The following is a 25,683-nucleotide window of genomic DNA, read 5'->3' as shown; positions in this document are numbered from 1 at the left end:
AGTTAAACTTATGACATATTCTTCACTGTTATCCTCTAAACACAACTTCTTTTTGAGAGTGTAAACAAGCAAGAGGTCTTGATGAGAGCAGGAGGGTTTTCTCAGTCAACAGTGCTGAAGAGAAATTACATTTTTCAAACCAAAAACAAAACAAACAAAAAGTGATGTTAAACATTAGTTGTTTTCCAGAACGTCCCCTAAATCATTTTTTATATTCACAGAGTGAGCTGCACAGACAGACATGAACACACAAATCAGTTTTTGCAACACACAAACACATTTGTTCTTTGTGCCAAAGCTAACAGAATAAAAGAGAGCAGAGAGTTTTTTTATGGAGTTTTAAAAAAGCGAGGAAAGACACAGAGAGGGTGAGTGAGATAGAGATCATAGAGCGCGTTTATAGAAAGAGTTTCAAGCAAAACACTGTGTGCACGCTGTGGTTACTTTCATGCATATGTCTGCTTACACATAAGCCTATATATTAATAGCTACATGTCTATCCCATTTAACCAGATGGGAATGCAACTTTGGATGCTGGAAACATTTTCCAGCATCCATTTTGAACTCGGCAAAAACTTTTAACAGTGGATAGTTTCTGAGGCATCTTCTCAAATACACTTAATTATTTCTGTGTTAGACCCTTGTGGGAGTGACTTTCTATACGTGTCTCTCTTTTGTGTGTGTGTGTGTGTGTGTGTGTGTGTGTGTGTGTGTGTGTGTGTGTGTGTGTGTGTGTGTGTGTGTGTGTGTGTGTGTGTGTGTGTGTGTGTGTGTGTGTGTGTGTGTGTGTGTGTGTGTGTGTGTGTGTGTGTGTGTGTGTGTGTGTGTGTGTGTGTGTGTGTGTGTGTGTACTGTGGATCCAGCTATCCCACTGGAGTCTGTGGCTAATGCATACCAGACATTCTGACAGCAGGAAAGTCCATTCAAATAGGCTCTGACTTTCTCTCCTGTGTGTGTGTGTGTGTGTGTGTGTGTGTGTGTGTGTGTGTGTGTGTGTGTGTGTGTGTGTGTGTGTGTGTGTGTGTGTGTGTGTGTGTGTGTGTGTGTGTGTGTGTGTGTGTGTGTGTGTGTGTGTGTGTGTGTGTGTGTGTGTGTGTGTGTGTGTGTGTGTGTGTGTGTGTGTGTGTTGAGTATTTGACCACTCATAAGTCATGGAAAGCTCTGTTTGTGAATCTGATCATTTTAAAAGTTCAACAAGTTCTGAATTCAAGACAAAGTTCTGTATCCATTATCTGACCCAAGGGATTTCCTCACCCAAAAACCACCAGCGAATATTCAAAAAAAATCACCTCCAGGGTCACAAAAAGCTTGAAACTCAACCTGCTCTGATATATGGAAGCAGGATACATCCACCTATAATTCTGTCGAAAGCTTTAGTTCTGCTGCATTGAGAAGAGGGTCATTTTTCCACAGCCTGGAAATATTCATGGCTGAATTTAGTAGAGCTGAGATGTTGAGTGGTGCCAACTTTCCCCTGTTTAAAATTCCCCAGCAATGAAGTTATACCATCCCTGTCTTTCCCATTTTACTCGTGAGTGGGCGAACTTTATTTCACTGTGGAGGGGGAGTAGGTGTGGACATGAGCCGAGGAACAGAGGCCATGGCAGAGCAGCCACAAATCAAGCAGTATTATTATTGTGTGGGCTTTTCTCTGGATGTTTACATTAAACATTGAGTCAATAAATTAAAGGATTAGGACTTTCATCAAAATCACATGTCACTGTTTTAACTTTTTAGACTATGTCACACTTTTGAAACAAATGCTACTACTAAGGTTTCAGCATGTCACTATATATTTATTATATATTTTAACGCCAGAGTTTCTCCTTGTTTAGAAACAACACTGAAACAATCCTGATTGAAGAATGGTCTGAAAGATGATCTGTCCGAAATATCCTGAGTATGAGAGGTTTTATGAGAGGACATAATATTAATGTCACCAACTGGATTGGAGTCCCCTCGATTAAGATAATAAAATCCCACATACGACACAGTCACAAACACATAAACTCAATGTAAAGCATTTTTTAAATAATTTGAAAAAGGTATGGGCTAGGTTTGAGAGAAAGGAGAGAGTAAACCAAAACAGTAAAATGGTGGATCGTGAAACCACTCACAGGGTGAAAAGATGTGCTGCAGCACAGACAGTATGAGGAAAATAAAGACCTTTTGCATGTAAACATGTCAAAGCAGATGCACAAAAGACTTACATTTCCACTTTTTGCTACCAGGTTGCCATAGTGTAATTGATGTTATGAAGCAGGGAGTACTTTTATAAATAGGACACCAGAACGGGCTTTGACGGACCGCTGTGTGTGTGTGTGTGTGTGTGTGTGTGTGTGTGTGTGTGTGTGTGTGTGTGTGTGTGTGTGTGTGTGTGTGTGTGTGTGTGTGTGTGTGTGTGTGTGTGTGTGTGTGTGTGTGTGTGTGTGTGTGTGTGTGTGTGTGTGTGTGTGTGTGTGTGTGTGTGTGTGTGTGTGTGTGTGTGTGTGTAGCCAGCAGTTGGGCAGCAAACACTGCAGAACAGACCTGCCTTTCAGTCCTCGGGTGCGGTAAAAATCAAGAGGTGAGAGAGTTGGTCTATCTCTCCCTCACCTCTCTCTCCCTCTCTCCACCACACGAGGCTGGTATTTTTCCACCTTTTTCCTGGGTTGATCATTTTAGATGCTGTGGCTAAATGTTAAACCTGAAGTGTGTGTGTCCAAAGCAACACACTCGCCTGCCCCCATAGCTCACCCCTGGGGTCACCTCTGAGTGGGTCGGGTAGATAAATAAACACAGCAAAAACCAACATTTGGAAGAGCGGTCACACATCCGGCTCCATATAATGACGCCGTCTCTCTGACTCTCTCGAGGATGTGGTTGAAGGCTCTGATAATGACTCCTATTTCCATCAATTATGTCCAAGGCGATAGCTAAATGTTTTCCCCAACTAGTGATGTTGCATAGTTTGTGTGTGTTTCACTGTAATGTTAGGATTTTTGGTTTTAAAATGACTTTCTGTTACTATTACTGTTATTTTCCCCCATTTCAGAGTAGAAAAACTCTGGGTGTCATTTAGAAAACAGTACCAAAACCAGTACCCTCTATTTGCTACAGGGACAAATTGAGTTGTTGATCCTCTACTTTATTCAATACAATACAAAGGTGAAAGACACTCATCACCATCCAAATGATTTGTACAGAAATTCTTATCAAATGGAAGTATTTTTTGCAGATTTTAAAAAATGTCATGAAATATACACACTCAACTTCACAACACTACAGTATGTAAGGGTTAGAAAGGCTGCATTAGTGGGCCAATCACATGTCACATTCAATTGAAGAACATTTGTGGTGATTGGCTGTGTGCAAACCCACAAAAATTCAAATCAAATACAGCTATCGTTAAACTCTAGATGTTCTTTTCAATCAAAAACCCTAACCCCACCCTTTTCACACAATCATGAAGCATTTGAATCAAGATTTATTTTAGTTTTGCCAACATTTCATCCCAATGTGGAGACAGTAGGCGTAAAAGAAGCGAGGCTGCAATTAAGTCCTCTCTTTCTTTGTCTCGATGTCTGTTCGCCCTCTTTACCTCTGTGTGAATAGAGCTCATGTGCTGCTTTCCTGGCTTTCTAAAGGAGGCAAGAGCGCCAACCACCTAAAAACCCCGAAACCTCGGGAACACGCCACACCAAGGACAAATACAACATTTCAGCTACTTGATGCCAGTGATTATCATCCCAGATTCTGCATTTTTTGTTTTAACATTGACGTGCCTCGTCATCTTATCCTGCGCCTGATTGGATTTAAAATAATGTATTGGATATCTCTGCTGTTTCTCTTGAAGCCGGTTGTGTTATACTTCATCTATCATACATGCAGTTTGAGCACCGCACCTATCATTAAAAAAATACTTTTTAAAAGATGCAGCCAAGGATACCGCTAATATGCTGAGAATGTGACAAGACGCTTTTGGTTGGTGTGGTCTGCTTATAGGAGAGAAATAGGAGTGGAATGGAGTGGTGTCAATATTTCTGTTATTAGCTATACAGTGGAGAGGGCAGCATGCAGCAGAGGTCAGAAAGGACAAGATGCAGTGAGAAAAGTGGAGGCGAGTGTAGACATCTGGAAGAGTTTTTGTTTGTTCCTCCTGTAAGCTGTCACTGTGTCACTGCCAAGACGAGGCCTGCATGCGTGTGTGTGGTTGCCTCCATGGTTTTGTGTGCACACAGACAGTCATGTGAGCAGAGTATCAGGTCATCGGTCCCAAACCTCCAGGGGATTTTCACATCTTGACTTTTGAGCAAATATTTGGAGGAGATCAAGAAAGAGAAGAAGGGAGAATCACAGAGAGAGAAAAAGAGGGAGAAGGCCTTGAACCTCGAGCTCTGCTGTTGCTGGCATCTTCTCAAAGGCTTTTCTGAGAGACAAGGGGCCAGGCTAACAGAGTCCGTCTTGCTTTAACTTCCGCCTCTTTTTTCCCCTGAAAGCCAACGCTCTCACATATGCAGACATTTCGTTTTCCAAAGTCTCTTTTATCCATAAATGAGGCTAACTAGCGGTCACATCCTGCTAGGTGGATTTATCAATGTTAGGCCAAGAAAACACGACCGACTCGACCCGACCCGACCCTCTGCACATTATCACGCTTATTACACAACTTCCTACTAAATAAACCAACGACTTCCATCCATCCATCCATCCATCCATCCATCTTCTCCCGCTTATCCGTGGTCGGGTCGCGCGGGTAGCAGTTCCAGCAGAGAGCCCCACACACTAACCTAACCCTAACCCTAAACCCTAACCCTAACTAAACCAACGACTTCATTCACTATATTGAAAAAAATGATTTTATTGACTTAAAAATGATTTTTATTTTTGCTTCTTTTATGGAAAGAATAGTAGTTCCACGGCTGGAACTGCAGTGGTTTTTTTCAGTTTCCTGTTACTGTCCAAGTTTGTTGAAGTTTTTGACTTCCATTAACCAGTCTTTAAACACAGAGCTCATTCTCTCCATATTATTTTTTACATGGATCATACCGTGTTCCCATTAGTGTTTACTTCCTGTCTCTCTTCTCTGATGTCCAGCGCTCTGTCTTTTGACTTCTTTACTTATCTCTCTCTTTTTCTCTTTTTATGATGGATGAAAACGAATGTTTGTCATCTTCAGCTAATGTTACATTTACCAGACATCTTTCTGCAAATTGATTTGACTGCACATAGTCCCTTGAAACCTCCTTAGCAGCGGTATGACAGCGAGAATTAACATTAACTAAATAATAACTAAATTGACCAATCAAAGTCAACAAAATTCAACTAAGCCGTGCAATAAAGGTAGATAGCCCACAGTGAAACATCACCCGTCGTTGTTGCTTTTGGAAACACCCTGAATAAGTTGATTCATTCAGAACCTTGTAAAAGTTAATAGATACCATGTTGGCTGGGTCACGCTCAGTTTGACACTAGCTAGCTGACTCTAAATGCAATTAATCTTTTCGAAATTGCGCTGTTACGTTTTATCACCTTTCGCCACTGAATGGGACAAATGAAAAGAGAGAGGGGTGAGACCACACAGGAGGAGTGAGGCGAGACGTGAGGGGGAGGACGGACATGCAGGAAACAGAGGGCAAACTGCGTCTATTGACCGCACAGTGGGGGCGTGATGGGCTCAAACCTGCCAGCTTGACCACACACACACACACACACACACACACACACACACACACACACACACACACACACACACACACACACACACACACACACACACACACACAGTAACTAACTCCTGTGCATGTGCTTGATACCACGGTGTTTGGACTGGCAGAAACACCGAATGGATCCAGCTTATTATTTCAAAAAGGCAACCTTGATTTGAGTGCGAGGAGTGTGTATTAGCTTGGATATATATGTGTGTGTGTTAATATGTGTGTGTGCAGGCCTCTCACATCACCACGCCACACCTTCATACAACACCATCCATCACATTTTGCAGGTTTCCTGACAGGACCTGAGGTTTAAGTGGTTCTGTCTTAAAAATGTCTGGTGAATGTTGGAGGCCGGTTTCAAATTTTGAACGCCGTCCAGCGCTGTGATTTTTCTGAGAGAAGTGAGGGTGAGTCGCGTGTTTCAGGGTGTGATAATTCACGTAGACTTAAATACCATGAATGGAAAGAATATCCTGCTTAAATACAGACACTGATACAGATTTAGGCAAGTCGATTTTAGAGTAAATGTAAACTGTTTAATTGTTGTATAAATAAACCTTAAACTGTAAAACTATTTGCCAAATGCAGCAGATATAAACGTACAATATTTCCATCTGAAAAGGGGTAGCCTACAGTTGCAGAAAAAGTTACTTTAAAAGGGGCAAAACGTAGTTATCATGAACCACTTCCAAACAGATTCAGTCAAACTTGGAAGCAATCTTTCTAAAATCATTCTTACAAGTTGCTTGGAGGGAAAAGAAAAACCAGAGTAAATATTATTTGTAATATCTTCCTGAAAGATTAAGCAATATAATGGCCTAATCTTAGGGTTTACTGTAATTTCTGGGCTTTCCAAAACTACATACTTGTCATCAAAAATGAGCTCACAGTAAGTTAGAATAGAAAAATTGCTTAACTCACTGGTAAAGCACCGGTAAACAAAACTTCCCTCTCTACAATACAGGATGGGTGTTTCTAAACAAACATCAGGGTACAGTTTTGACCTTATTGCTTCTTTAAAGAGGCCCTCTTATGCTTTTTGGGGTTTTCCCTTTTCTGTAGTATGTTATATGTCCTCTTTAATCAAACGTGTTGTTGTGTTTCAGGTGTGTGTCGGTATCCTCTGGGCATGTCTGGAGGGAAGATACAGGACGAGGACATCTCTGCCTCCAGCCAGTGGTCCGAATCCACAGCTGCTAGACATGGCAGGTAGGTTTTACACACACAAACACACATATGTACTGTATAGACCCCCCCCCCCCCCCCCCCCCCCACACACACACACACACACACACACACACACACACACACACACACACACACACACACACACGTACGTGCTTCATGGTTTGTTTAACCTGATAATGAGTTAGTGTGTGTGTGGGTGGCTTATCCTTCAAGGTTTATTTGCAGTAAGCCACAAACTGGGGTTCTACTTACAGCCACATCATTAAGGAGGCGTGTGTGTGTGTGTGTGTGTGTGTGTGTGTGTGTGTGTGTGTGTGTGTGTGTGTGTGTGTGTGTGTGTGTGTGTGTGTGTGTGTGTGTGTGTGTGTGTGTGTGTGTGTGTGTGTGTGTGTGTGTGTGTGTGTGTGTGTGTGTGTGTGTGTGTGTGTGTGTGTGTGTGTGTGTGTGTGTGTGTGTGTGTGTGTGTGTTAACTTGGGTGGCCTTCAGTGAGTATCAGTATAATGATGTAATACACTTTCCCCATCCATCTGGCTGTGTGTTCCGTCTCGACTCACTCTTAAGTCCCCTTCCCAAAATTAACACTTTAAGATGAATTTAAGACGCAGATGTTTTTATAACCGGCTTTAAGTCCTGAAATCCACAACCGCACTCACTTTAACTTTCCTCTCACCTTTTCCCCTCCCTTCTGTCCTAATTCTTCTTCCAGCTTTCTTCCCCTGCTGTAATTCTAATATGAACATCCACCCTCCGTTTCTCTCAGGTTGGACTTTGAGGAGGGCGATGGCGCTTGGTGTCCAGAGATAACAGTGGAGCCAGACAGCCTGAAGGAGTTTCTCCAGATCGACCTGCGCTCGCTCCACTTCATCACCCTCGTGGGCACCCAGGGGCGTCACGCGGGCGGCATCGGAAACGAGTTCTCCCAGATGTACAAGATTAAGTACAGCCGCGATGGAAGCCGCTGGATCTCGTGGAGAAACAGGCAGGGCAAGCAGGTGAGTCCTACCAGTCAGAGGTAAAACAAGAGTTTTCCTGTCTTTGATATCACTCTTTAATCAATTTGACCTTTAAAACAAACTTCTGATAAAGATGCCACGGTGTACTGATACTCATCATCCGTCCGATGCTTTTATAGCTTGTCATTGTTTTTGCCTGGTATCACTGTGTTTATGGTCGCAATAGAGATTCATTAATTCTTCACTACCTATAAATGATATGAGGAGGTCATGATTCATTCTTAATCATTAGGGAGCTTCTGCATGAGGTCAAGGTGTGTTTGTCCTCCTGCAGGTGATTGAAGGAAACAGGAACGCGTACGACATCGTGCTGAAGGACCTCGAGCCGCCAATCATCGCTCGCTTCGTCCGCTTCATGCCCGTCACCGATCACTCCATGAACGTCTGCATGAGAGTGGAGCTCTACGGCTGTGAATGGCTGGGTAAGAGGAGGAAAGGAAAATATATAAAAAGACAGGAGATTCAAAAGATTATAAGTGAGGAGGAGGAGGAGAACAAAGATGACACCTGAGCCCCAGTCTACCTTTGAGCCCATAAAGATATAAGGGATCAGCTGATCCTCTATACCCTTTACAGCTGCATACATTACACTTTCGTTTCTAGATTTCCCAGAAACATAAGCCTTACATAACTTTATCAATATAACACAAAGAAATGAAATAAAAATACATACAAAATACAACAAATGTATGAATAGAAACAATAATAATCTTTCTCCTGACTACATATTGAATCGCCTTTTTAAAATTAATGAGATTTATTTGAAACATACAGCATTTTGATAACATTTTTGAACAAACAGCACAATAACCCATAGAGTCCCAAAAGTTGCGTTGTAAAGCACTCTATAGCTGAAAACTGAAATGAACCCATGCCGACAAAAATTATGATATTCAGCAAGTAACAAAGTGAGTGATGATTACAAAAATGTTGCATGCTTTGGTAAGTTTATTTGAGTACAAAGGAATAAGGACGTTGGTAGCTTTTTAGGTATTATCGGAAAACCACATGAAACTGAAAATATCATTATGATTTTGGGTATAGAAACCTGGTAAAAATGAAACTTCAATCAAAGCAGAAGAGATGCAACAAAAACTGTCAGTGGTGTAAAAGTGTGGCGTAAGTTTTGAAAAAAGCAGACGTCTTGAAATGATTCCCTAAAAGCTGAAGCTTTGTGGGCAGATTGTCACCAGGCCCTCTAATCAACTGTTCTTCATACTGTCTGAAAACATCACATAGTTTGCATATTCTGTATATGTATATCATGTCATTTATTTCAGAAACACTTTTTGTTATATTCCATGGAATAATCTTAACATCCCGATAGCAATGAATATCTTAAATGCTTTGACAATAAATACATACAAATAATTCATCTGTGGAAGCCGTGGCGCTGTAAAAAGCACGACCAATCATTTTAGCCGGTCCGGCTAAAATAACTGATGGCCTACCTGCCTGTCAGCCTTCCATCTCGGGCACAAACTTATCTCGTGCCCTCATTGGTCATGTGCGCGTTCGTGTGTGTTGGAGGAGGGGCTCTATAAGGAAGTGGCAGATTTTTTCCAGATGTGTATTTTCAAATTCTAGCGCACACGGGCTGGTTTCTACAAAATTACCTACCCCACCTTTAATGGAAAAATTATACCTTTTCTCTGTGCATCGTTTTGTAAATATATGTCGCCGTAGATATCTTTAAAAACATAATTTCCACCACGGTTTTCGAATAACAACCTTCTTTGGGTCAACATAGTAATTTCCTTGCACAGCATAGGGAATGATGGACTCATTGTAAACATCATTTTAGCAATTTTCTTTGCTCTACAGATGGTCTCGTGTCGTACAACGCTCCAGCAGGAGAACAGATGAACTTGCCGATTCATCCTGCGTCTCTCAACGACTCTGTCTATGATGGAGCGGTCATCCACAGGTGTGTGTGTGTGTGTGTATGTGTGTGTTTATTATTCCATACTTCCTCTTTCACACACTACTGCACTGCTTCACCATTGCTCTCATTCTGAGTCAGTGCGTTTTCCCCTCACATTGTTGATGCCCTGTCTCCATGGTGAAAGCAAAGAGACAGCAGGCGTTGGTGGGTCATTGTGGTTTTCTTAGTTAGGCAATACCTCATAGGAATGACTGAGTCAACCCTCTTTATGAACTTTAGACACTGAATCAAATTAATCACACTTTTTTTGACAGAAGTGTTTACATTATAGCATTGTGAATAAAGTCCTCCACAACACAATAAGGCCTCCTTCTTTCTGAGGTGGCAACAGGGCAGAGGGGAAATAAAATGGCCTTTATTGCAAAATCAAAGCCAGCAGCAGATGTGAGGAATTGGTTTTACAATGCTGCCATCTAGTGGTAAATGATAGCACCAAGCATTTTTCTCAATTTGGATTTTTTTTGTCAGAGCATTATATAAATAAGGCATTGCTCAAGACTGAATATTGAAATAAGCTTGAAAATAGACATAAACAGTAAATATACATTAATTATTGTTGCAAAAACGTATATGTTGCCTGTTACTGCTGTACATATTTAAGGTTGCTTTTTATAGTTTGGGGTCTACAGTGATTCATCATATTCTATCAATATTACCAAGCATTGCAAAACACTGACAGATAAAGCACAACTTTTTAGAGTCCAGAATGATAGTAGTGAAGTAGAAGAGAGCCTGAAAATGGAATTCTCAAGTAAAGTACGAGTACCTTAAATGTAAAACTAAGTACAGTAATTGAGTAAATGCACGTAGTCCCTCTGTTGTATTTTATGCATCTCTTTTAACCTTCCCTTGTTTCTCAGTATGACGGAGGGCTTGGGCCAGCTGACTGATGGAGTGTGTGGCCTGGATGACTTCACACTGAGTCACGTCTACAATGTCTGGCCCGGCTATGACTACGTGGGTTGGACCAACGAGAGCTTCCCCAGTGGATATGTTGAAATCATGTTTGAGTTTGACCGCATACGCAACTTCACTACCATGAAGGTGAGGATCCTGAACATACAAGTTTACATCTTTCATCAGAAGTAAAAGTCTCCCCACATGTGGCTTTATCTTCTTCTCCTCTAAGTTTAATGACGGATTGCAAACATCTTTAAGGTGCATACTGCCACCTACTGTACAAGAGTGAAACATTGTGTCATTTCAACATCTTAGACATTCATGTATAGATCAACATTTTAGATGTGCCTAAGAAACCCTGTGTCACCTGAGAAAGTACTGTAAATAGAGCCTTACTGATGGTTGTGATGTGCAGACCGGTTTTTACAGTATACATTTCTTTGAGTTGATGTATGTCAAATGATTGAAGTTTTGATACTTACTACTGTACTTTGGTAAATATAAAGTGCCATTTAATCCTGTGAGATTAACTCTGAGTCTAGTTATGACCATATCCTCCCTTATGTTCCTTTCTTTATAGTTTGTTGTATGACTGACTCTATTAATCTGTTTTACCCCTTCCTTACTGGTCTTCCTCCCACCTTTCCTGTCTTGTGTCAGGTCCACTGCAACAACATGTACTCGCGGCACGTGAAGGCTTTCCGCCAGTTGTTGTGTTTCTTCCGCTCTGAGGCAGACTGGGAGGCCTCGCCGCTCTCCTTCATCCCCGTGGAGGACGAGAAGAATCCCAGCGCTCGCTTCATCACCGTCAACCTGTTCAATAACATGGCCAGCGCCATCAAGTGCCAGTTCTACTTTGCAGACGCCTGGATGATGTTCAGCGAGATCACCTTCCAGTCAGGTATACTGTGTGTATTGTATACTGTGTGTATTATCTGTTACTGTAGTAAGAAAGTATTTTTCCTTTATATATATATATATCTTCTTTGACACCTTTAAGTTTATATACTTATGCAAAATAAAAATATATTTGGAAATATTTTCTGTAGAAAAATATTTCATTACTTATTATTTTTATTATGATGTTATTGCTAAGATAATTATTATTATCAATTTTGTGGCCTTCAGATGTATGAATGAAACATGTATTGTCTGTCCTTCAGATACAGCCATGTACAACACAACGCTGACTACAACCAAGACAGGACTGCCTCCTAACATACTACCAGGTCAGTGATTGCTCCACACTCACACACTTTATGAAGGCCTTCATTAACCATTACGTGACATGCATGGCTAAAATAACAATATGGCATATTGTTGACAACATGCAGACACAACAAATAAGCACTGAAGTTCTTATCCTGAAAACGCAGGAGAGTATGAAGACAAAAAACAAGAGACCAAATTTAAATTAAATGAAAACATTACATAGTTAATGTTTAGATGTTCGAATGCAAAATACAATAAACGGAGATAACCTTCCCTTTCTAAATAGTAATCTACATTTTTTATGAAAATCCTAATGGCCTTGATAGAGGTTTTATCACCGCAGGCATTTGAATTTGTCACAGCAGGGAAAGCACAGGTGGAACTAATCCCATCATTGTCTCTTTTCCACTCAGCATTCATAAATAGCCTTGTCCATGATTTGGCTCATCTAAATAAAATGAATCCAGTATTTTTAAGTCACACTACCTGCTGACACATATTCTGTGTTTCACAAAAGTCCTTTGAACATTTACTTACTTTAATATCACTTCGTTCAGTCATATTGATTAGTAAATATATATATTACATATATATGTATATAAGGACTGATTTATTGAAAGGTTCATTATGATCCCGAATGTTCACGCATGCATATTATATAATGTATCTCCTCCTGTTCCCTCCTCAGAGGACGACCCCACCCACAAAATCGATGACAGCAACACCCGGATCCTGATTGGCTGTTTAGTGGCCATCATCCTCATCCTCTTGGTCATCATTGTCATCATCCTGTGGAGGCAGGTGTGGCAGAAGATGTTGGAGAAGGTGAGCCAATCACTGATGATGCAAAATATATCAAAATTCCATTGAATCTTCTTTCGGGAGGTGGTCAGATCTGTTCCTTCACCCCCCACATCCTTTATTCTAGGCCTCTCGCCGGATGCTGGACGATGAACTAACTGCTAGTTTGTCAATACAGAGTGAAACGTTCGCCTACAACCACAACCAGTCGAGCACAATCAGCGAGGAGGAGTCTAACGCCACCTACGAACGTATCTTCCCGCTCGGCCCGGACTACCAGGAGCCTTCACGCATCATATGTAAATTGCCGGAGTTTTCTCAGAGCTCAGAGGAGTCTGGTAGGTGGACAGATGGGACTGCTTGCTTACGTATAAACTCAGATAAACCTCATCCTGTCGAGTGTTAAACTGTATTTTGTGCTGTGTATGGTGAGTTTTGCTTTAAATTCTGGTATAAAAACCAATTCTCAAACATTCTAACTAATGTAATTGATGTTATCTAAAAAAACATTTTAGGAAAGTTTCAGTTGATTTTCATATTGTGTTGAACGTAATTAGACAAAGTATATGAGGAACTGTGGCCGTTTCTCAATCTCGAGGATGCTGGCTTGGTAGTCGCGTACTTCCAAGTCACTTCCTTCAGAAACGAAGCAAGTATGCTTCCAAGCCACGGCTTCGGAAAAAGAAGAAGAATGGAACAGGCTAACAAGTGTGCCACTCTCTCTAACGGTTTCAACATAAAATGAACCGAAAATAAATACCTCACGATGTCCATCTAATTATGAACTTGCTTTACTTTCACGGAACACATTTTTGGTAATAACAAATGTAACAAAGTAACATTTTTACCAACACATGTTCTACGCCACTACTTACATTTAAATGTGTGCTGCGTCGGTTCAGCCATTCTCCGCAAGGGTCTTTGAAATTGGTCCGTGCGCAAAGCATTGTGGGGATTTTAAGGAAACAAAGTCTACCCATGTGCAGCCTCGAAATTTCCCCCAAACCAAGGACGCGGCCTCGGTGGAATTCCAAGTATGCTGGAGATTGGAACAGTCCTTCGGCGGCACTCGATGACGTAGCATCCGTGAAATATTGGCTTGGAAGCCAGTATCCTCGAGATTGAGAAACGGCCTCTGTCTGTCTCCTTGACCAACCCTGCCCCCAAAATTAGGAAAGATGGCAAACATAAACTGGATACATCTTTCCATCTGTTAACAGCTTCTCTTTATCAAAACAATGATGGAAAGTCATCAGTAACAAATTGCTGGAAAAAGTTATACAAAGATTAGAAAAACAATATTGCTTAAAAGGTCTGCGGTTTCCCCAGTTGATATGTTGAAGGTTAAATACATTATCAACATTATCTTGTTCCTCTTAGTTACATTTTCCATGCTGTGTTCCAGCTTCTACCAGCACAGCAGTGTCTAAATCCACCTCAACGACTGCAGTGCAAGATGGCGCCCCTCACTACGCAGAGGCCGACATTGTGAACCTGCAGGGTGTGACAGGAAGCAACACGTACGCCATCCCTGCGCTGACTATGGACCTGCTGTCAGGGAAGGACGTTGCCGTGGAGGAGTTCCCCCGAAAGATGCTCACGTTCAAAGAGAAGCTGGGAGAGGGCCAGTTTGGAGAGGTTTGAACCCTTTATCAGTTTGCTGCAAGTTTTCTGACAGATCTAAATGCTTAGTTATATATGATGCTTTCCTCTGCTTCCTCTTTCTCTCAGGTGCACCTGTGTGAAGCAGACGGGATGCAGGAGTTCATGAATAAAGAGTTTTTATTTGACATCCCCGTGGATCAGCCAGTTTTAGTGGCTGTGAAGATGCTCCGTTCAGACGCCAGCAAAAATGCAAGGTATTGATTTCAGGATTAGCCTGTACTGAAACTGAAAATATATCTTGAAATCAACATGTTGAAGTAATAACATTCTGATGTATTTCTTTGTGAAATAAGTCGTTTACAGTACTTTTTGTCTTTTGGTAGGAATGACTTCCTGAAGGAGATAAAGATCATGTCACGTTTGAAGGATCCCAACATCATCCGCCTGCTGGCTGTGTGCATCCACAGCGACCCTCTCTGTATGATCACAGAGTACATGGAGAACGGAGATCTCAACCAGTTTCTGTCCCGCCACGAGCCCGAGGGACAACTCGCTCTGCTCAGCAACGCACCTACTGTCAGGTGAGTGGTGGTGAACACACTAGATCTCTATATGTAGGTCTATTTTTTTCAATCCACAACACACAACCCTGTTTCCTCTCTTTTTTCTCCAGTTTCAGTAATCTGTGCTATATGGCGGCTCAGATAGCATCGGGGATGAAGTACCTCTCCTCTCTGAACTTTGTCCATCGAGACTTGGCCACGCGGAATTGCCTGGTTGGTAAAAACTACACGATAAAGATTGCTGACTTTGGCATGAGCAGAAACCTGTACAGTGGGGACTACTACCGCATCCAGGGCCGAGCCGTGCTGCCGATACGCTGGATGTCATGGGAGAGCATCCTGCTGGTGAGCACCACTACTTAAAGGAATATTTCACCACAAAAATGACCATTTGTTTACCAATCAATCAACCTCGGTTACCATTGATTCTTGAAGAAACTGTTTTGCTCGCATGGCTCACCAGTAAATGAATAGTCTGAAAACAGAGAATATATTTGATAAAGGAAGGAAACGGGGACACGGTTTAACAAAAGCGAAAATATATCACAACATCTGTTTACAAACTCACACTGCAGAATAATTTAGTCATTTATTCACTCTCATGCTTACTAGTTTTTGTTGACCTTATCGCTTAAGCAATACTATGTACACAATTGAAAAGTCAAGCAAACATGCCTGTGATTGGGAAGTAGTGGGCAACAAGACTTGGACTATAATGCATGAGTTGTGTGTGAGTTTATAAACAAAAGTTTGGTGTAGTTTTCAGTTGTTGAAGATGGCCATTTACTTACATTTATCAAGAAATGTCTCCAATATTTATGATTCTTCATTCCCGTTGGAGGTGAGAAAAACATGTTTTCTTTAAGAATGAAAAGTAACATGGGATGAATAATGGGGGTACATTTTAAGGATATGACTTATCACACACCAAAAATACTTTTTTCTTGCCAATCTCATGGACATATCACCACCTTTTGTTGTGCAGGGTAAGTTCACCACAGCCAGTGATGTGTGGGCCTTCGGGGTGACTCTGTGGGAGATACTGAACTTCTGCAAGGAGCAACCCTACTCTCAGCTCACTGACGAGCAGGTGATAGAAAACACAGGGGAGTTTTTCAGGGACCAAAAAAGACAGGTGAGTGTTGTTCCAAACATTTCACATACATATAAAGGTCTGCGTATCTGTGGCTTAACTTGTTGACCCCTTCATGCAGATCTACCTGCCTCAGCCTGTGCTGTGTCCGGACTCGCTCTACAAGATCATGCTGAGCTGCTGGAGGAGGAACACAAAGGAAAGGCCCTCCTTCCAGGAAATACACCGAGCCCTCCTGGATATACAGCCCTAATCTGGGGCAATGTTTAAGACAGTGTTGGTGCAAGACAAGAGTAAACCATGATTCAAACACAATCCAGGTTAGAGCTATCATATTTCAGTAGAGAAATATGATGAGAGCCTCCTGCTACGACTGTTTCATGGACTCTACAAACATGGACTACCAAAGACTTTTGATGTGTCTCAGTTTGAGTTTAATCGGCACAATCACGTTAGCTAAGGTGTTTTATAGACATACGAGTATTCTCAAGGTTGTGAGGTGTGTTGATGAAGCCAAAAATTAAATGTAGCAATTGACATTCGGCACTTTTAAAAATGTATATTATTTTCATTTGATCATTTCAAATTTCCCATGTAACAGTGTTTGATTACACTGTTGAAAAACTTGTGTTTTCTTTGGAAGACTGCTTGAATGTAGAGAGTGAAAGGTGGAGCCAACCATTACGGTTGCATTTCAAACATTTCATCTCAGTTTTAAAGCTCCACTCATTGAGAATATCATCAAGTATCTCAGTGTTTCTCATCTCCCTGCAGTCTTTCATCTGTGATTTGAACATGAACTGTACATGACTGTGTTTGTTTAAAAGATACGTCTTAATCTCAAATAACAATATTTTGTATTGATATTTATATGTTTAAATTTGTTTTTCTGTTCATCTTTTGTCGCTATATTTGTAAATTAATATTCTCTTTAAATTGACGTGTTTGGAGCATCATATTTTATGTGGTTCTGTAACTTTCCTGCTCATTTTTGGGATCTACCAAACATTTGTTCTTTTCTACTTTCAACTGTTATCATTTTGCATTCATCACAAACTAATATCACAATTTGATAGGTGATCAGATGTTGCAACATGCTTATTTTGAACACAGGCTGTGTTTTGATATGTTGGTTTAAAGGGGCCCTGTTATGCTTTTTCTTAGATGTCCCTTTCCTGTAGTATGTTATATAGGTTTTTCTGCATGTAAATGGTCTGCAAAGGCTAATATCCCAAAGTTCACTCACATTGTACTTGACAGGCTAAGGGGCGGGACATCTCTAAGTGGTTGACGAATCACAACAGAGTCGGCCAGCTAACCAATCAGAGCAGACTCTGCTCTGGTTTCAGACAGAGGGTGAAAAGAGGTGCTGCAGCACAGGCACAATAGGAAAAATAAAGACCCTTTTCAACATTAAAGCATGGAAACTGAAAAGTAGCATAATGGAGCCCCTTTAATAGTATGTGTCATTAGGAAGGTGCTAGCGAATGTGTTGTGAGTGTTGAAGAAGTGAATGCCTGCTTATGGTTCGTCTACGTTGACAAAGAAAGTGTATTTCCTTTTTAAATGAGAAAGGTGAAGAAAATGTAGAAATACAACCAGCCGAAGACTCATCTGCAATTTTAGTTATAGTTTGTTCTTTCTTTTGTTGATGTATACTGGAGTCGTTTCTCTTATTTCCTCATACTTCTGTGTATAACTATCTACTAGCTTGAATTTAATACTGCATACCACTGTTGTTTTTCAGCCACTTCAGCTGTATTTTACAGGCTCTCCCCTCTTATCAGAGGCCTTTGTCCCACTCACCTTCTCCATAAAAGAGACTCATATCTGCCGTTATGTGTTTCAACTTTTATGTGTCCTCCATATCTCTCTGTGTGAGGTGAAATAATCTTTATGTCTAAGTTAAACATGATATGCATTTTGGATACCCATTTGATCGATGTGAAGCATTTGGTGATTCCCATTGGATAAATTAATATCTTCACTAAATGTTTTATTTTCTCTTTTTTGAATTAAATGACTATAGCAGATGTATAGTTGTAAAAGTGTAGTGGCACCCCAACAGATTTCACAATTGTTTTAATTACACATTTGTACTCAACGCTTTTCAGTGAAAATGATTCTAAATATGTTGTACATTGGTTGAAAAAACACAAATAAAAATTAAACTGGGAACTCTATCTCTTTAAGAAGTATTGCTTCATTCCTATCTGACGCTGAGTGGGCGGTGCTTCCTGCTGAGCAACATGGAGTCAACCTCTCATTGGCTGATCGCTGCTGCAGTGTCCAATCACATCAATGGGGAGGGGTAAAGGGCATGAGTCCACATCCTCGAAAAAAAAGGACTTGTTGCCTTGTGTAACTTTTTAACAACATTTGGTCGTACATTTTGTGTTTTTGGTTTGCAGTTTTGTTTCTAGTTTGTACAAGAGAAGATGAATAAGGTGGTGTTGGTGACTGGCGCTAATAGGTAATGTCTGGCATCTTAGGTGTGATGAATTCATGATATGAGTCTTCTAGTTTATTTGTAGCTGTTGTTATTGATCAGAAACAGAACCGGTTTTATTATTATAAAGTAGACTTACACAAACAAGGAAATGGTGCCTACAAAGACACAGAAAAAATAAGATAATATAATACTACTGAAGAAACTATTTGAAAAGAAAACTATTTTAAAGACTGTTGTTACCATTAAAGACCATATTTTCCTAGGACGTGTAGGAAACTGATCTTTACGTCAACTTTTGAAACCTCCCTGTCAAGAAATATCTAGCCCAACTACCTGTATCATTTTGTACATTAAAGTATTTTGCTTATAAATGCAATCTGTAAATGCCTTCATTATATGTTTTTCATTACATTGTTTGTGCGTCTCCCCGCAGTGGCATCGGCCTGGGTCTGTGTGAGCGGCTCCTGCAGGACAATGAGAGCCTCCAGCTGTGTCTGGCCTGCAGGAACATGCAGCGGGCTCAGGCTGCCCGCTCCGCCCTGCTGACCTCTCACCCCTCAGCTCAGGTGGCTCTCCTGCAGATGGACACCAGCAGCATCTCCTCCGTCCTTGCTGCTGCACAGGAGGTCAAACTCAGGTGGGAGGTCATAGATCTGTCACTTAAACACTCAGGAGATTCGCATAAAAGCACACAAATGAACACACCGGTGGTGCTTAAAGCTAAGGTAATACAACAGTAAAAGAGACAGAATAAATGTTGGTCTTATTAAGACTGAGAAAGATGTTTTTTATACTTTCTGTCACACAAAGTAAGCATTTGCATATCAATGTGCCTCAATTTGGACCATCACTCATAACAGAAATACAGCCAGGATGCAAAGATTAGCCTGTATAAACTGAATGAATACATAGACAGTAAAGCAATTATGTCATTACTTCAACAGATATACACACAACAGCATGGTACACAATACGCATTCAAATCAAAAATACATCCTTATAGCACATGTTCATCCATAGACAATGTGCTATATGTGTGTTTCAGAAATGTGTGTGAATTGTCTCCTGCAGGTATAACCGGCTGGACTGCCTCTACCTGAATGCAGGCATCATGCCAAAACCACAATTCGATGTAAATGCATTTTTCAAAGGTGTTTTCTCCAGGTACTTTTTACGTTTAAAGATTCTCCAAATTGATAAGCTGCGTAATATTTATATGCTTAACATGTCCAGTCTATATAAAGATTTAAAATGAATGTATTTAAAACCTTTCCTATGATGCCTTTCAAAGCTTCTCTAACTTTGTTATTTTTTGCAGTGGTATCATCACGATGTTTACGACAGGTCAGGGGATCCTTACACAGAAGGACAGCGTCACTGCTGACAGCCTGCAGGAAGTTTTTGCAACAAACCTCTTTGGTCACTTTTTATTAGTGAGTACTTACTCTTATGCCTCCTGAATTATCTGGGATATGTTTTGAACAACAAGGAATCTAATACAAAACCAGATTTCCTTTAGTTTTCTGAATGACAGTAATACTTTAACTGTTTCCCCTTGATGGGATCAGCATAGGTGATACTGGATCCGTCTGTCACTTAGAAACGATGCTCATTAAAAATTAACAGGACTGTCCTGGGCTGGAGGACGCTGCGGAGCGTATCGAGCTTACTGTGCATTAGCAGATTAAAGATTCATTCTGACTTGTATTAAGTTTCCATCACAGACAAACGTCCTCAAAGCTCCTCTCTAGTAAAAATCTGCCTTTGCAGCTGTATTAAAAAAACTCTTCATTACAGCTCAGAGACATACATTTTTTTTTTTGAGATGGTATTTTTGAAACATTTAACCAAATTTGGGAGGAATTGAACTTCCCTGATCAGTTTAAGGAATCTGAAATGACTTTAGTGATACTAGATACGAAAGGAGATGCCATTGTCGTTGCAACTTAAAATCTCTATTATCTTTTTAAAATAAGTGTTATGTACTAATTTCTTGAGGCCTATGCAGTTACACACACTTTATATTGTAGTCTTAACAAAGATGATAGATATATTTGAACAACATTGTAAGTATGATTTACACATCAGCTCAAATAGCTTGCTATGGTTAGAAAACAAACAAAAAGGGTTTTGTAAAATAAACATATGTTACCGCTCGTCCTGGAGCCTACAACAATTTACTAAACCTAAAGCACAAAAAATATAATAAACTAAATTCCGAATGGAGCGACAAATGTACGAGGGAATAAGGAATTTGCTTCTACAATCTTAACATAAAGGTGTGTAAATTGCATTGTAAGAGATATTAGTAAGATACCATAATATCATCTGTTTCCCACACCAAATGTTTTGCTTGTTTCAAGACAAACTGCTGGGGAAACAATGAAGAAGTTCCTCATTGTTTCATGAAATAGTATCACCTGGCTGAAACTGAGCATCAATGAATTGCTAAGATGTATTTTTTCGATGATTATTATAATGTTGTGTTGTTTTTCTATGTCCAGATCAGGGAGCTGGAACCAGTTCTGTGTGATGCCGGCCACACATCCCAGCTGATCTGGACCTCCTCAAGTAACGCTCACCGCCCGGCTTTTAACCTCGAAGACATGCAGCACCAGAGAGGCACACAACCTTACAGCTCCTCCAAATATGCCTCGGACCTGCTCAGCCTCGCGCTCAACACACACCACAACAAACAGGTCGACTCAGAAACACACCTCACATGCTGTGTACCCATACCTGCAAAATTAACTTTTTTCTTTTAACTCCAATGATGTCTATAAATGTGATCACGTGTTCATTCTGCTCTCCAGGGTTTATACTCATCTGTAATTTGTCCTGGTTTCGTGATGACCAATATGACCTACGGTATCCTGCCCTCATTCCCAGCTTTCCTCTGGACCCTGCTCATGCCTGTCTTTTGGCTTGTGAGTGCATCTCTGACAGTAAAATGTCAGACACACACACATCAGAAAGGATTTTGGTTGTTTCTGAATGCATTTTTCTTTCGTGATCTCAGATAAGGATATTCTGCAACAATTTCACCCTGAACCCTTATAATGGATCTGAAGCCCTGGTAGGTAAATCAAATATTTCTGATTTCATGCACAATTGTGTACAAATTAAATCATGATTGCTGCTCTTTCTTGTAGTTCTGGCTCTTTAAGCAAAAGCCTGAATCACTGGACCCTCAAGCTAAGTACCACAGCTCAACATCTGGGCTAGGCAACAACTACATACAGCCACGCAAGGTATGGCAAAGAATACTATACAGTACATTTCATTTAAAACAATCTTGTAAAATAGTTAATGTTGTGTGTTGTCTGTTCCCCTCTGCAGATGGATATTGATTTGGAAACATCCGAGGCATTGTATGAGCAACTACTGCAACTAGAAAGTGAAGTAAGAAAGAAACTAAAAGGGAAACAAAAATAATCCTGGAAAGTTCACAGCCGTCCGGCAGGATCTGGATCATCATGGTGCTTACAGGATGACACGATTCTGGGATGGAGACTATTGTATTTCGGTCTGGTGATTTGGGACCAGCATGTACGCTAACAGAAATAGCTTTGTCCTTTGCCTGACACTGCAATATACAAGAATGAATTTACAGTTCAAATCAACAAGTTACAGTGACTCTACTCTCTAAATGAAATGTCTGTTATGGACAAAGAATTATTTAGCCTATGTTGTGATGGTTTAACAATAAACTCACTTTTGCCTGTTCTTGTCCAACTTCTTGCAAGTCAATTAATTCCATAAAGCACTATAACATATGAGGATAACGACACGTGTGCAGTGGGTGTGCATGGATGGTAGGCTAGGTCACAATCTGTCTATCCTTTGCTGTCCATGAGGGACTGTGTCCAATGTGATTGTTAATGCCATGATCCTCACGGCAAAATGCATTGCAGTCTGACATCAGACTATCGGTATCATCCCAAAAGTTGACATAAGTGGTCTGTGTGAGCCCCTCCGCGGTGTACGGCGGTGCCGGCAGATGCGTACAGACGCACCTAAAATTCCTCTCCGGAGGATTTGGAGCGCTAAACCAACAGTCGTCCCCGGGTTCCGCTGCTTGTTTCCCGACCATACACTCCTCCTCTGCTCCGCTCAGTTTCGGGTTGCAAAAAGCCCAGACCATCCCGCAGAAATAGACGAAAAACGAGCCCATTACCATGACCATGAGCGCGTAAGACTCTATCATTGCTTTGGTGACAGGAGAAGTCATCTTCGGCTGCGCAATCACAATAATCGACTGAGTTGCCAAAGTGTGTTCAGGAGGGACTGGCTGTACCCGGAGGGTTGGACCTCTTCAACAGAGGTGGGAAGTAACTAACTACATTTACTGTACTTAAATACAATTTAAGAATATTATCTACAAATGTCACTTGTATAAATAATAGTTATTGACACACATAAAGGCATTTTGTGCACAATGATACTTTTACTTGTTATACTTTAAGTAGCCTGCATTTAGTTGATAATACTTTTTTACTTTTACTCAAGTAAGACTTTTAATGCAGGACTTTTAACTGTGATGAAGTATATTGAGAGTAATGTATTGGTACTTTTACTCAAGTAAAGCACCTGAATACTTCTTCCACCTCTGCACTTTAGCACCATCAGTTCAGTAACGTGAGGAGGAGAAAGAAAATAAATAACCGATTTTGTTGCCACATCTCTTATTGACAGAGGTGGAAGAAGTACTCTTTTCACTTAAGTAAAAGTGTTGATACCACATTTTAAATGTTACTTGTTACAAACAGAACTCATGCATTCAAAATCTTACTTAATATAATTTAAAAAGGATTGGCATCAAGATATATACTTAAGTAAAAGTACTTGGGCATAATTGTCCATCTCAAAATCATATTTATATTAAATTACTACAAACTTAATGTGTATCATAAAATATTATAAATCCTGTAAAATAATAATCTGAATCAGAACACCTTTATTCTTCCCACCGTGGGGAAATGTACAATTGTTCGAGCAAAGAGCCAAAGAGCTTAATATCACTCAAGAAGCATGCACAAAAATATAGAAATGACACAATTTACAAAATACACATCCAGTACATATAACAGTTTGGAGCAGCCAGGTGAAAGTATTTGGTGGAACAGCTATTTACGGTAATATTGCACGTACGTAGTTGTATTCAGTTTAAACATTGTCCAGAAAAAAAACCTTCTGCTTTAAGCTGCTAATGGGAACTTGTTCGACTTTTGATTGAAGCCACTCTGTAAAGACTTTGAGAAAAACAGATTAGCTTGAACACAATGAGCACACCCTGCAAATCACTTAGAACCACACCAATGTAATTTTTGTAAGGTTACCTCTTAGCCTTGTTTGTGTTTGGATGTCTTTACTGAAGTGGAAACACCTGCAGTGTGAATAAATAAACAGCAGGAATCTTGTTTGTGGCAGAGCTGAAGTGCATTTGACTCTGTTCATCACAGTGTTCACTAACAAGGCCATCAGCTGCCAGGATTTCACTTTCCTTATAAGGTTAAAATGCAGCTCCCAAAATACCATCAGTGATCAATGAGAGCTGTGTATGAAGATGTTGTACAACGTTTTAACCACTGAGTAAACAACTGGCCTTTGTGTAAAGATGTATAAACCTTTTATTTTTTAATACCACAACTAGACTGTAACATCCTACTATTTGAATTGAAGGAACAACGACATTCTGATATCATAAAATATTGAGACAGATATTTTAGCATGTTTAGTCCTTGAACAAATATTTACACAAGCAGCCATTTATGTAAAAATGTGTTTTGATAATATATTTTGCCTTTATTTTAGTCTGAAACTCTTTATACTTTTGAGTTATCTTCAAACTAAATTATATAGTTGCATTCTGCCAGTTTCAGCTGATTAACATTCAAATTAATGTACTTTTTGACAAACATTATTTAGAAATGGCTTATACTGCTTTAATGATTTACCTCAGCATGTAAAAAGGAAGAGAGGAACTAACGATGACAATCGACATTTTGTGTTTCCTGATCATGATCAACTTGTTGATTAGTACATGCACTTCTTCCAACAAACCAACCTACCACATGCAAATGCAATGATCTTTAAATAAACAAAAAGGGTTAATATTTATTTTTCCAATAGCACCTGATTGCAAAATGATGTTTACCTTAGACCAGCCCCTAAAATAATCCTAACTGTGTTTACTATACCAAACTAGACTTCTGAGTTCTCTAACATTCTTTCCTTTATTTTTGCAGAGAAAGTGCAGAGATGAAAGGGTAGAAAGTGGGACAGGGTGATAACATGCAACAAAGGTCCACAGACAGAATAAAACTAGGAAGATTCAAATGAATTTGTCAACATTTCAAACCACTCTGCCACCATGAAACCCAGATTTGGAGAATATATCCACAGGTATTACGAATAAAGACGGATGTACGCATTAACACACTTAAAAAACACAACACCTTTTGTTGTTAACTCGTCCTTTCCTTATTGTGGTTGAGGAAATTAATCTTTGTTTTCTAATTTACTTATGCTTTTTAAAATCACAATTTTTCGCTGTTCTTTTTAGAACTGAACTACATTTGTTAGGCATCAGGTTTTCTTACCCTGAGGAGAGGTGCTAAATAACAAAGTACAAGTGTGAAATATTGTTTACACTATAGCAGCACATGCAATGTTTAAAGAGGGCCCCAGCTCAGAGTAGTGTGAATACTTGTTCTGAGCCAAATTTAAATGACTGAACAGACCAGGAGTATAGAGTTTGTCACTCTTTGATGAGTTTTACTAAAGATTTTGTCAGTAGTAAATAAATGATAAGTTTACCTTTCCTCTCCTCCCTTTGAACTAAAACATATTTGCTGCAAACAGATGCACCTGTGTATATATTGGAGGTTTATAAGGATATTTATGTTAGTATAAATCCTATGTGACGCAGCAGTAAACCCCTCTGTAGTTCAAAACTGTCAAAATGTTGTAATCCACAGTTTTGAGGCCTGGGGAGTTTTTTTCCTGAGCAATCAAAACAACAGTGTGTGTGTGGGAGCACCCATGCTTGTCTTTTACAGAGGGTAGCAACACTGGAGAAAGTAGCATTGTGGGTAGTGTAGTTCTAAATTGGTTGACTGCGCTACTACGTCAACTGCCGCTCAAGTCTAAAAAAACTACACACCCCACCCGCGCTAACCCCGAGGTCCCGGATGTCTACCGCGCCGGAAGAG

At 40.2% G+C, this 25,683-nt stretch overlaps 2 protein-coding genes across 3 annotated transcripts in view; both read left to right on the top strand.

Moving 5' to 3' along the window:
• The window catches only part of ddr2a (discoidin domain receptor tyrosine kinase 2a), a 46,561-nt gene extending 28,361 nt beyond the window's left edge, over window positions 1–18,200 (top strand). Inside the window, exons 4-18 of one of the 2 annotated variants that reach the window (XM_079648510.1) lie at window positions 6,803–6,905; window positions 7,646–7,877; window positions 8,173–8,320; window positions 9,723–9,825; window positions 10,704–10,887; window positions 11,404–11,644; window positions 11,907–11,972; window positions 12,644–12,780; window positions 12,935–13,094; window positions 14,162–14,394; window positions 14,488–14,615; window positions 14,745–14,942; window positions 15,035–15,269; window positions 15,910–16,059; window positions 16,139–18,200. In XM_079648510.1, coding sequence (XP_079504636.1) covers window positions 6,803–6,905; window positions 7,646–7,877; window positions 8,173–8,320; window positions 9,723–9,825; window positions 10,704–10,887; window positions 11,404–11,644; window positions 11,907–11,972; window positions 12,644–12,780; window positions 12,935–13,094; window positions 14,162–14,394; window positions 14,488–14,615; window positions 14,745–14,942; window positions 15,035–15,269; window positions 15,910–16,059; window positions 16,139–16,270 — 2,450 coding nt within the window. In that variant the 3' untranslated portion in view covers window positions 16,271–18,200. Of the gene's footprint in view, window positions 1–6,802; window positions 6,906–7,645; window positions 7,878–8,172; window positions 8,321–9,722; window positions 9,826–10,703; window positions 10,888–11,403; window positions 11,645–11,906; window positions 11,973–12,643; window positions 12,781–12,883; window positions 13,095–14,161; window positions 14,395–14,487; window positions 14,616–14,744; window positions 14,943–15,034; window positions 15,270–15,909; window positions 16,060–16,138 lie in introns of both variants that reach the window. The other variant, XM_079648509.1, reaches the window with a different exon arrangement.
• Window positions 18,201–18,332: 132 nt separating this feature from the next.
• On the top strand, window positions 18,333–22,195 carry hsd17b7 (hydroxysteroid (17-beta) dehydrogenase 7). Its single transcript, XM_079648561.1, has 9 exons — window positions 18,333–18,490; window positions 18,903–19,106; window positions 19,541–19,633; window positions 19,788–19,902; window positions 20,974–21,168; window positions 21,283–21,396; window positions 21,489–21,545; window positions 21,622–21,720; window positions 21,809–22,195. The coding sequence occupies exons 1-9, from the start codon at window positions 18,456–18,458 to the stop codon at window positions 21,902–21,904; spliced, it is 1,008 nt and encodes a 335-aa protein (XP_079504687.1). The 5' UTR covers window positions 18,333–18,455; the 3' UTR covers window positions 21,905–22,195.
• Window positions 22,196–25,683: the final 3,488 nt, after the last annotated feature.

This window comes from Notothenia rossii, assembly GCF_949606895.1.
Source record: "Notothenia rossii genome assembly, chromosome: 1".
In the NCBI taxonomy this organism is placed as follows: domain Eukaryota; kingdom Metazoa; phylum Chordata; class Actinopteri; order Perciformes; family Nototheniidae; genus Notothenia; species Notothenia rossii.
The sequence above is the reverse complement of the archived record's forward strand: the minus strand, read 5'-3'. Positions and strand labels throughout refer to the sequence as shown.

Excerpts from the sequence above, each read along its gene's own strand:
- hsd17b7 (XM_079648561.1), top strand. The coding sequence starts at position 18,456 with ATGAATAAGGTGGTGTTGGTGACTGGCGCTAATAG. Across the intron at positions 21,546-21,621 it reads ATAATGGATCTGAAGCCCTG|TTCTGGCTCTTTAAGCAAAA; the intron begins GTAGGTAAATCA and ends TCTTTCTTGTAG. Across the intron at positions 21,721-21,808 it reads ACTACATACAGCCACGCAAG|ATGGATATTGATTTGGAAAC; the intron begins GTATGGCAAAGA and ends TCCCCTCTGCAG.